General features: G+C 51.7%; 1 protein-coding gene across 1 annotated transcript in view; it reads right to left on the bottom strand.

The window, feature by feature from the left end:
• The window catches only part of ARHGAP39 (Rho GTPase activating protein 39), a 175,782-nt gene that overhangs the window by 85,950 nt on the left and 77,121 nt on the right, over positions 1-12,711 (bottom strand). The window contains exon 3 of the mRNA XM_040354714.1: positions 9,539-10,946. Within this exon, the coding sequence (XP_040210648.1) occupies positions 9,539-10,946 (1,408 nt within the window). The remainder of the gene's footprint in view (positions 1-9,538; positions 10,947-12,711) is intronic.

The raw sequence follows: 12,711 nt of genomic DNA, 5'->3' as shown, positions 1-12,711 counted from the left end.
ACTCCATCATTCCCTCTACGCTCTTCTCCCACACATACTGCTCACTCCATCATACCCTCTACACTCTTCTCCCGCACATACTGCTCACTCCATCATACCCTCTACACTCTTCTCCCGCACATACTGCTCACTCCATCATACCCTCTATACTCTTCTCCCGCACATACTGCTCACTACATCATACCCTCTACACTCTTCTCCCGCACATACTGCTCACTCCATCATACCCTCTACGCTCTTCTCCTGCACATACTACTCACTCCATCATACCCTCTACACTCTTCTCCCACACATACTACTCACTCCATCATACCCTCTACACTCTTCTCCCACACATACTACTCACTCCATCATACCCTCTACGCTCTTCTCCCACACATATTGCTCACTCCGTCATACCCTCTACACTCTTCTCCCGCACATACTGCTCACTCCATCATACCCTCTACGCTCTTCTCCCACACATATTGCTCACTCCGTCATACCCTCTACACTCTTCTCCCGCACATACTGCTCACTCCATCATGCCCTCTACACTCTTCTCCCACACACACTGCTCACTCCATCATACCCTCTACGCTCTTCTCCCACACATACTGCTCACTCCATCATACCCTCTACGCTCTTCTCCCACACATACTGCTCACTCCGCCATACCCTCTACGCTCTTCTCCCGCACATACTGCTCACTCCGCCATACCCTCTACGCTCTTCTCCCGCACATACTGCTCACTCCATCATACCCTCTACACTCTTCTCCCGCACATACTGCTCACTCCATCATACGCTCTGCACTCTTCTCCCGCACATACTGCTCACCCCATCATACCCTCTACGCTCTTCTCCCGCACATACTGCTCACTCCATCATACCCTCTACACTCTTCTCCCGCACATACTGCTCACTCCATTATACCCTCTACACTCTTCTCCCGGACATACTGCTCACTCCATCATGCCCTCTACGCTCTTCTCCCACACATACTGCTCACTTCATCATACCCTCTACGCTCTTCTCCCGCACATACTGCTCACTACATCATACCCTCTACACTCTTCTCCCGCACATACTGCTCATTCCATCATACCCTCTACGTTCTTCTCCCGCACATACTGCTCACTCCATCATACCCTCTACGCTCTTCTCCCACACATACTGCTCACTCCATCATGCCCTCTACGCTCTTCTCCCGCACATACTGCTCACTCCATCATACCCTCTACGCTCTTCTCCCACACATACTGCTCACTCCATCATACCCTCTACGCTCTTCTCCCGCACATACTGCTCACTCCATCATACCCTCTACACTCTTCTCACGCACATACTGCTCACCCCATCATACCCTCTACACTCTTCTCCCGCACATACTGCTCACTCCATCATACCCTCTACGCTCTTCTCCCGCACATACTGCTCACTCCATCATACCCTCTACGCTCTTCTCCCACACATACTGCTCACTCCATCATACCCTCTACACTCTTCTCCCGCACATACTGCTCACTCCATCATACCCTCTACGCTCTTCTCCCGCACATACTCCTCACTCCATCATACTCTCTACGCTCTTTTCCCGCACACACTGCTCACTCCATCATGCGCTCTACGCTCTTCTCCCGCACATACTGCTCACTCCGTCAAACCCTCTACGCTCTTCTCCCGCACATACTGCTCACTCCATCATACCCTCTACGCTCTTCTCCAGCACATACTGCTCACTCCATCATGCCCTCTACGCTCTTCTCCCGCACATACTGCTCACTCCGTCATACCCTCTACGCTCTTCTCCCGCACATACTGCTCACTCCATCATACCCTCTACGCTCTTCTTCCACACATACTCCTCACTCCATCATACTCTCTACACTCTTCTCCCGCACATACTACTCACTCCATCATGCCCTCTACGCTCTTCTCCCGCACATACTACTCACTCCATCATGCCCTCTACGCTCTTTTCCCGCACACACTGCTCACTCCATCATGCGCTCTACGCTCTTCTCCCGCACATACTGCTCACTCCGTCAAACCCTCTACGCTCTTCTCCCGCACATACTGCTCACTCCATGATACCCTCTACGCTCTTCTCCAGCACATACTGCTCACTCCATCATGCCCTCTACGCTCTTCTCCCGCACATACTGCTCACTCCATCATACCCTCTACGCTCTTCTCCCACACATACTGCTCACTCCATCATGCCCTCTACGCTCTTCTCCCGCACATACTGCTCACTCCATCATACCCTCTACGCTCTTCTCCCACACATACTGCTCACTCCATCATACCCTCTACACTCTTCTCCCACACATACTGCTCACTCCATCATACCCTCTACACTCTTCTCCCGCACACACTGCTCACTCCATCATACCCTCTATACTCTTCTCCCGCACATACTGCTCACTACATCATACCCTCTACACTCTTCTCCCGCACATACTGCTCAGTCCATCATACCCTCTACGCTCTTCTCCTGCACATACTGCTCACTCCGCCATACCCTCTACACTCTTCTCCTGCAGTTACTGCTCACTCCATCATACCCTCTACGCTCTTCTCCCACACATACTACTCACTCCATCATACCCTCTACACTCTTCTCCCGCACATACTGCTCACTCCATCATACCCTCTACGCTCTTCTCCCGCACATACTGCTCACTCCATCATACCCTCTACGCTCTCCTCCCACACATACTACTCACTCCATCATACCCTCTACACTCTTCTCCCGCACATACTGCTCACTCCATCATACCCTCTACGCTCTTCTCCCACACATACTACTCACTCCATCATACCCTCTACGCTCTTCTCCCGCACATACTGCTCACTCCATCATACCCTCTACACTCTTCTCCCACACACACTGCTCACTCCATCATACCCTCTACACTCTTCTCCCGCACATACTGCTCACTCCATCATACCCTCTACACTCTTCTCGCGCACATACTGCTCACCCCATCATACCCTCTACGCTCTTCTCCCACACATACTGCTCACTCCATCATACCCTCTACGCTCTTCTCCCGCACATACTGCTCACTCCATCATACCCTCTACGCTCTTCTTCCACACATACTCCTCACTCCATCATACTCTCTACGCTCTTTTCCCGCACACACTGCTCACTCCATCATGCGCTCTACGCTCTTCTCCCGCACATACTGCTCACTCCGTCAAACCCTCTACGCTCTTCTCCAGCACATACTGCTCACTCCATCATGCCCTCTACGCTCTTCTCCCGCACATACTGCTCACTCCGTCATACCCTCTACGCTCTTCTCCCGCACATACTGCTCACTCCATCATACCCTCTACGCTCTTCTTCCACACATACTCCTCACTCCATCATACTCTCTACGCTCTTTTCCCGCACACACTGCTCACTCCATTATACCCTCTACTCTCTTCTCCCGCACATACTGCTCACTCCATCATACCCTCTACGCTCTTCTCCCGCACATACTGCTCACTCCGTCAAACCCTCTACGCTCTTCTCCCGCACATACTGCTCACTCCATGATACCCTCTACGCTCTTCTCCCGCACATACTACTCACTCCATCATACCCTCTACGCTCTTCTCCCGCACATACTGCTCACTCCATCATACCCTCTACACTCTTCTCCCGCACATACTGCTCACTCCATCATACCCTCTACACTCTTCTCCTGCACATACTGCTCAACCCCATCATACCCTCTACGCTCTTCTCCCACACATACTGCTCACTCCATCATACCCTCTACGCTCTTCTCCCGCACATACTGCTCACTCCATCATACCCTCTACGCTCTTCTTCCACACATACTCCTCACTCCATCATACTCTCTACGCTCTTTTCCCGCACACACTGCTCACTCCATCATGCGCTCTACGCTCTTCTCCCGCACATACTGCTCACTCCGTCAAACCCTCTACGCTCTTCTCCCACACATACTCCTCACTCCATCATACTCTCTACGCTCTTTTCCCGCACACACTGTTTACTCCATCATGCGCTCTACGCTCTTCTCCCGCACATACTGCTCACTCCATCATACCCTCTACGCTCTTCTTCCACACATACTGCTCACTCCATCATACCCTCTACACTCTTCTCCCGCACATACTGCTCACTCCATCATGCCCTCTACGCTCTTCTCCCGCACATACTGCTCACTCCATCATACCCTCTACGCTCTTCTCCCGCACATACTGCTCACTCCATCATACCCTCTACGCTCTTCTTCCACACATACTCCTCACTCCATCATACTCTCTACGCTCTTTTCCCGCACACACTGCTCACTCCATCATGCGCTCTACGCTCTTCTCCCGCACATACTGCTCACTCCGTCAAACCCTCTACGCTCTTCTCCCGCACATACTGCTCACTCCATGATACCCTCTACGCTCTTCTCCCACACATACTACTCACTCCATCATACCCTCTACGCTCTTCTCCCACACATACTGCTCACTCCATCATACCCTCTACGCTCTTCTCCCGCACATACTGCTCACTCCATCATACCCTCTACACTCTTCTCCCGCACATACTGCTCAACCCCATCATACCCTCTACGCTCTTCTCCCACACATACTGCTCACTCCATCATACCCTCTACGCTCTTCTCCCGCACATACTGCTCACTCCATCATACCCTCTACGCTCTTCTTCCACACATACTGCTCACTCCATCATACCCTCTACACTCTTCTCCCGCACATACTGCTCACTCCATCATGCCCTCTACGCTCTTCTCCCGCACATACTGCTCACTCCATCATACCCTCTACGCTCTTCTCCCGCACATACTGCTCACTCCATCATACCCTCTACGCTCTTCTTCCACACATACTCCTCACTCCATCATACTCTCTACGCTCTTTTCCCGCACACACTGCTCACTCCATCATGCGCTCTACGCTCTTCTCCCGCACATACTGCTCACTCCGTCAAACCCTCTACGCTCTTCTCCCGCACATACTGCTCACTCCATGATACCCTCTACACTCTTCTCCCGCACATACTGCTCACTCCATCATGCCCTCTACGCTCTTCTCCCGCACATACTGCTCACCCCATCATACCCTCTACGCTCTTCTCCCGCACATACTGCTCACTCCATCATACCCTCTACGCTCTTCTCCCGCACATACTGCTCACTCCATCATACCCTCTACACTCTTCTCGCACACATACTGCTCACCCCATCATACCCTCTACGCTCTTCTCCCACACATACTGCTCACTCCATCATACCCTCTACGCTCTTCTCCCGCACATACTGCTCACTCCATCATACCCTCTACGCTCTTCTTCCACACATACTCCTCACTCCATCATACTCTCTACGCTCTTCTCCCACACATACTGCTCACCCCATCATACCCTCTACGCTCTTCTCCCACACATACTGCTCACCCCATCATACCCTCTACACTCTTCTCCCGCACATACTGCTCACTCCATCATACCCTCTACACTCTTCTCCCGCACATACTGCTCACTCCATCATACCCTCTACGCTCTTTTCCCGCACACACTGCTCACTCCATCATGCGCTCTACGCTCTTCTCCGGCACATACTGCTCACTCCGTCAAACCCTCTACTCTCTTCTCCCGCACATACTGCTCACTCCATGATACCCTCTACGCTCTTCTCCAGCACATACTGCTCACTCCATCATGCCCTCTACGCTCTTCTCCCGCACATACTGCTCACTCCGTCATACCCTCTACGCTCTTCTCCCGCACATACTGCTCACTCCATCATACCCTCTACGCTCTTCTCCCACACATACTGCTCACTCCATCATACCCTCTACGCTCTTCTTCCACACATACTCCTCACTCCATCATACTCTCTACGCTCTTTTCCCGCACACACTGCTCACTCCATCATGCGCTCTACGCTCTTCTCCCGCACATACTGCTCACTCCGTCAAACCCTCTACGCTCTTCTCCCACACATGCTGCTCACTCCATCATACCCTCTACGCTCTTCTCCAGCACATACTGCTCACTCCATCATGCCCTCTACACTCTTCTCCCGCACATACTGCTCACTCCGTCATACCCTCTACGCTCTTCTCCCGCACATACTGCTCACTCCATCATACCCTCTACGCTCTTCTTCCACACATACTCCTCACTCCATCATACTCTCTACGCTCTTTTCCCGCACACACTGCTCACTCCATCATGCGCTCTACGCTCTTCTCCCGCACATACTGCTCACTCCATCATGCCCTCTACGCTCTTCTCCCGCACATGCTGCTCACCCCATCATACCCTCTACACTCTTCTCCAGCACATACTGCTCACTCCATCATACCCTCTACGCTCTTTTCCCGCACACACTGCTCACTCCATCATGCGCTCTACGCTCTTCTCCCGCACATACTGCTCACTCCGTCAAACCCTCTACGCTCTTCTCCCGCACATACTGCTCACTCCATGATACCCTCTACGCTCTTCTCCAGCACATACTGCTCACTCCATCATGCCCTCTACGCTCTTCTCCCGCACATACTGCTCACCCCATCATACCCTCTACACTCTTCTCCCGCACATACTGCACCCTGTCAATTACTGCACACTACTCTCCAGCACATACTGACCTTTGTCCTACCCTCTGCTCTCTTCTGCTGCACATATCCCCAACCCTGCCCCTCCTGAAAAGGGCACACTCTTCTTGGTGTATTATAGTTTAAGTGTATGACTGGGGGGGGGGGGGGGTGACATTAAAGTGGAATCTCCTCTGGTATAGAGACTGGTGTGACCGGGTCAGTGTTCTCTGTACAGCACTGCGGTATATGTCAGAGCTACATTATATTACCAAAAGTATTGGGGCGCCCGCCTTTACATGCACATGAACTTTAATGGCATCCCTTTGCTTTATGCACTGGTCCAAATCATTTTGGTGGAGGGGGGATTATGGTGTGGGGGTTGTTTTTCAGGGGTTGGGTTGGCCCCTTAGTTCCAGTGAAGGGAACACTTAAGGTGTCAGCATACCAAGACATTATAGGCAATTTCATGGTCCCAACTTTGTGAAAACAGTTTGGGGATGGCCCCTTCCTGTTCCAACATGACTCCGCACCCGTGTACAAAACAAGGTCCATAAAGACATGGATGAGCGAGTTTGGGGGTGGAGAAACTTGACTGGCCTGCACAGAGTCCTGACCTCAACCCGATAGAACACCTTTGTGATGAATTAGAGCGGAGACTCCGAGTCAGGCCTTCTCATCCAACATCAGTGCCTATCAGCGCGCTTCTGGAAGAATGGTCAAACATTCCCATAGACACACTCCTAAACCTTGTGGATGGCCTTCCCAGAAGAGGTGAAGCTGTTATAGCTGCAAAGGGCGGAGCCAACTCAATATTGAACCCTCCGGAGTAAGACTGGGATGCCATTAAAGTTCATTTGGGGGTAAAAATTTGCCCGGCGTAAGCGCGCGCAAGTTAAATGATCCCGCCGGGGGTGGGAATCATTTAAATTAGGCGCGCTCCCGCGCCGAGCATACAGCACATGCTCCGTCGGGAAACTTTCCCGACGTGCATTGCGGCAAATGACGTCGCAAGGACGTCATTTGCTTCAAAGTGAACGTGAATGGAGTCCAGCGCCATTCACGAATCACTTACGCAAACACCGTGAAATTCAAATTTCACGGCGCGGGAAGGCCGGCTATACTTTAGCATTGGCTGCCCCTACTATTAGAAGGGGCAGCCTTGCGCTAAAGTTGCCGTACAGAAACTCCGTACCTGGCTTGCCAGTGGTAGTATGCAATTTGCATACTACACGCTGATCACAATGGGAGCGCCCCCTAGCGGTCCACGCAAGAATGCAGCCTAAAATCTGCGAGGCATAAGAGCCTTATGCCGCGCAGATTTTAGGCTGCAGTCGGTGTAACGGGGTTCCTGAATCAGGAGCATTCGCTACACTGGAGCAAGTAAGCAATTGCGCCGTGTAACCTATGGTTACACGGGCGCAATTGCTTCTTGAATCTGGCCCATTGTGTATATATGGGCATATCTGTTCTGCAGAGGTTACTGGGCTGCTTTCAAACTGATCTGCAGGTGCGGAGCGGGTTACCTGCACTGAGCCATAGACTTCTGTTATTACCTGCGAGTTTGGCGAGCTTTCTGAAAGGTGCACCAAACCTGCAGAATATAATAGAAGTCTATTGCAATGTGCAGGAAAGTCAAAAGGTCCACTGCGTTGCACGCGTGGTGCGGGTAAACCACAGAGCAGCCTTGGACTCCTTTTACACGGTAAGTCCGATCCAATTGGACCCTCCATTCACCTCTAAGTAGTGGCAGACATAAACCGACTTGTGTCCTACCTCCAATCCGATCTGCAAAAAAAATGAGTATAGTGGGCTGTGTCCGTGTCCGCCCTGCATATGCAGAGCAGACACGGACATGCCATCCACCCTCTCCGTTCATTGTGGCCCGCAACCAATTACCAAGTCGCTTAGGTGGCTCTCTCTCTTCAAAAGTTTGGGCACCCCTGGTGTAAAGGCAGGTGTCCCAATACTTTTGGTAATATAGGGCCAGATTCACAAAAGAGATACGACGGCGTATCTACTGATACGCCGTCGTATCTCTGTTTCTAACTATGCGGCTGATTCATAGAATCAGTTACGCATAGCTAGTCCTAAGATCCGACAGGTGTAATGGACTTACACTGTCGGATCTTAGGATGCAGTACCGCGGCCGCCGCTGGGGGCATTTCTCGTCGTAATCCAGCCTCGGGTATGCAAATTAGCACTTACGGAGATCCACGAATCTTTTTCCCTTCGTTAAGTCGCCGTAAGTGTTAGTTTGCCGTCGCAAAGATAGGGTACCTTTACAAAAGTGTAAAGGTACTCTACCATGAAAAAGTATACCCGTAGTTCCCGCGTCGGTTTTGACATTTTTTCAATTTTTTTTTTTTCCCGCCGCATCTCTTTTTTGCCCGTCGCGATTCACAAAACCCCGGTGCAACGTAACTTCGTGCAAAGCACGTAAAGCATTGTATTGGCAATGACAGATTTTGAGGTTCCCAGCAGTCACACTAAAGCCCGATCACACGATCGGACTTCCATCTGACTTTTCCGTGGATTTTGGTCTGAAGGGCCGTGAACTTGTTCTGCATACAGACGGCAGAACCTTTTCAGCCAACTTTCACCAAACCACATGGTTTTTCAGCTCTTTACCGCCACCATTTGGGCAACTTCTGCTATTGTTGTCTGATCTTTAGCATTGGTTCTGAGCATGCGTGTTTGTACCGCCCAAAGGGTGGCGGTAAAGAGCAGAAAAACCACATAGTACGTCTATTACGTCACTACGTTCATGTTTGTTGGCTGCCGGGTGTATGCATACCAAGTTCACGGGCAACGCCCTTCGAAGAAAAATCCACGGAAAAGTCAGATGGAAATCAGATGGTGTGTATGAGGCTTGACACTTACTATGGTAGAACATTCACAAGTGAGTGGCATCCCACCCAAAGCATGCTCTACAAATATTATCACACAGTGACCAGAGCGCCCTGCTTACCTGAGATGGGTGTAAGTACGGCTCTGGCGAGGCCAGATTGGTTTGGACAGACACACTTTTTTCCAGTAGTATTTGTGGAAATCCGAGTTTATCGAAAGGGTTCCTCTTCCAGTATTTGCCGTCCTGCTGTGCCAACGCCTCGTCCTCGCTGAAGGCTCTGACCACAGGCCCGGGCATTGGTAGAGGCACGGCACCATCGCTCTCGTAACCAGAGCCATCTTTCTGGGAGTCCCAGCTGCTCCTCTGCTTCATGTGGAAGTGGGCCTGTTGGGCCTCCCATGCCAGACGGGCCTGGGCCATAAAGGCTTCGGTCGAGCCGCGGTGCATATCAGACTCCGATGACCGACTCTCTGTCCGGCTCATTAGCGGCCTGTTGGGCATGGACGAAGGCCTTTCTTCTACCATATTATGCTCGTTGATTTGCTCCCTCTCCGCGGTGACGTCAGCCGGCGCCGAGTTGGGTTCCTGGGACAAGGACGGTTTCCTGCTTTTCCGTTTTCTTGTGTTGGGGGAGTAGCTAGACGAGGACATGGCGTCCTGCTGACTAGACCAAGACATGGAATCTTCAGAATGAAACTGTTGGTGTTGCTGTTGTTGGTTGTGTCGCAGTTCGGCGTTCTCCATGCTGCTGTAATCTCCAGACTTCACCTCCAAACGATGGTCCCTCATATATGGTGGATTGTGCTGCAAGGAGTAAGATCCACCAATGGTATTGGGCGTGTATTTATGGCGGATACCCGTTTTCATCTTTGGGCTGGACCCCGACTGTTCTACGTAGACTAACTGCCTTACGTACTCCTTGCCGGCCGGGCTGTAGTCCAAGCTCATGAACCTGTCGGAGCACTTCTGTTTGGTCAACACGAGCTGTTGGTACGGAGAGTTGGAAACCTGTTTCGGTGACTGTAGGTAGCCGTGCGGTTTTCGTACGGGTGACTTTTGCGGGGACATCGCTCGGAAATTCCCGCTGCTGTCGTACTGCATTTCCATGGGCGGTTCGTCATAGATGGGAGCTTGGTACTCCATGGGAGGTTCCTCGTACAATGGGGGCTCGTAGGCATAGCGCGGAGAGGAAGGTTGCGACTCGTTTGAATGCTTTCGGTGTTGAGATTGTAACGTGCAGAACGATTCGCCTCGTCCGAGGAGGGGCGAGCAGGAGCCGACGTGTTCCGCCCTTTTCATATACGGGGAGGATTTTCTTTCGGGGAAGAAGACAGAATTGTCCGTGTCTACAGAGAACGTTTGCATGATGGGGGAAGGCTGCCCGCCCGATGGCCGCCGGGACCGGGTGCCCTGGGCGTTGTCGGTAGAGTAACCATTACCCTGGTGCATCAAGAAGCTTGGCTCCCGATCTGTCACTTTGATCAACATTCGTTCTTTGGTGCCCGTGTTCCATCGGAGAGATGATGTCCTGCACACAGACACAACAAAGTGTGAGAAAATTTGCAATAAAAAAAACATAAAACAAATATTTAATTATCAGTATATAAAAAATAGTAGGCCTAATGTTTAAAAATCTGGAGGGTAAGCGATAATCTTTATTGACTAACTTGGGTTATTAAAAACGCAAACTTTCAGGACCAGTTAGTTCCCTTCTTCAGGCTTTAACCTCTTGCTTACCGGGCACTTAAAGGGACACTAAAGGCAAGATTTTTTTGCTTTAAAAATAACAAACATGTTATACTTACCGTATTTATCGGCGTATATCGCGCACTTTTTTGCCCTGAAAATCAGGGCAAAATCGTGGGTGCGCGATATACGCCGATACCCGCGCCGAGTTTTGAATACTGCGCCGGCATATACCAAGCGCAGTACACTCGGGCAGGCTAGGCCAGTCTTGGCTTCTTCCGCGGTCACTTCCTGGACGTACAGGACGTGAGCACGACAGTTGCCGAGCCTGCCCGAGTGTACTGCGCTCGGTATATGCTCGCGCAGTATTCAAAACTGGGCGTGGGAAACGAGCGGGGAGGACGCCGGACCCGCCGAAGAGGACACCGGACCCGCCGAAGAGGACACCGGACCCGCCGAAGAGGACACCGGACCCGCCGAAGAGGACACCGGACCCGCCGAAGAGGACACTGGACCCGCCGCAGAAGGACACCTGACGCCGCAGAAGGACGCCGGACCCGCCGAAGAGGACACCCGAAGCCGCAGAAGGACGCTGGACCCGACGAGGCCGCCGATGGACGCCGCGCAAGACACCAAAACTGTAAGTACAAAAATAACTTTTTTTCCCACAGGATTGGGGGTCACTTTGGGGGTGCGCGGTATACGCGGGAGCGCGTTATACCGCGATAAATACGGTACCTCCGCTGTGCAGTTCGTTTTGCACAGAGTGACCCGGATCTGTGTCTTCTGGGGTCCCTCGGCGGCTGTCTCGGCTCCTCCTCGCAAAAGCTTTCCACGTTCATGCGAGCTCCCTCGCATGGTGGAAAGCTTTTGCGAGCGCGCTTCCGTGATACAGCGGCGGCCATAGCCGCCAACTGTATCACTCGGCCCCGCCCCCCGGTGCGCTGCGTCATCCGCTGTGATTGACAGCAGCGCCAGCCAATGGCTGCGCTGCTATCAACATGCCCAGCCTAGCCAATCAACGGCCAGGCTGGGAACCGAACAGGAGGACGAGAACGCGCACAGGACTTTCGAGGGGTGGGGTAAGTAAAACGGGGGCTCGGGGGGGGGGGGGGGCGGTGCTGTCAGATGTTTTTTTACCTTAATGCATAGGATGCATTTAGGTAAAAAAACTTTTACCTTTACAACCCCTTTAAACCCCCCTCCTGACCAGACCAATTTTCATCTTTCAGCGCTGTCACACTTTGAATGACAATTGCGCGGTCGTGCAACACTGTACCCCAAATGACATTTTTATCATTTTTTTCCCACAAATAGATCTTTCTTTTGGTGGTATTTGATCACCTCTGCGGTTATTTTTTGTTAAAAAAAAAATGTAGAAGACCGATTAAGAAAAATATATATATATATTTTTTTATATTTTGTTATAACATTTTGCAAACAGGTAATTTTTCTCCTTCATTGGTGTATGCTGATGAGGCTGCACTGATGGGCACCAATGGGCTGCATTGATGGGCAACGATAGGGCGGCACTGGTGGGAACTAATAGGCGGCACTGGTGGGCACCGAGAGGTGACACTGAGAAGTGGCACTGAAGGGCCTTGATA

This window comes from Rana temporaria, chromosome 5 (genome assembly GCF_905171775.1).
Source record: "Rana temporaria chromosome 5, aRanTem1.1, whole genome shotgun sequence".
In the NCBI taxonomy this organism is placed as follows: Eukaryota; Metazoa; Chordata; class Amphibia; order Anura; family Ranidae; genus Rana; species Rana temporaria.
The sequence above is the reverse complement of the archived record's forward strand: the minus strand, read 5'-3'. Positions and strand labels throughout refer to the sequence as shown.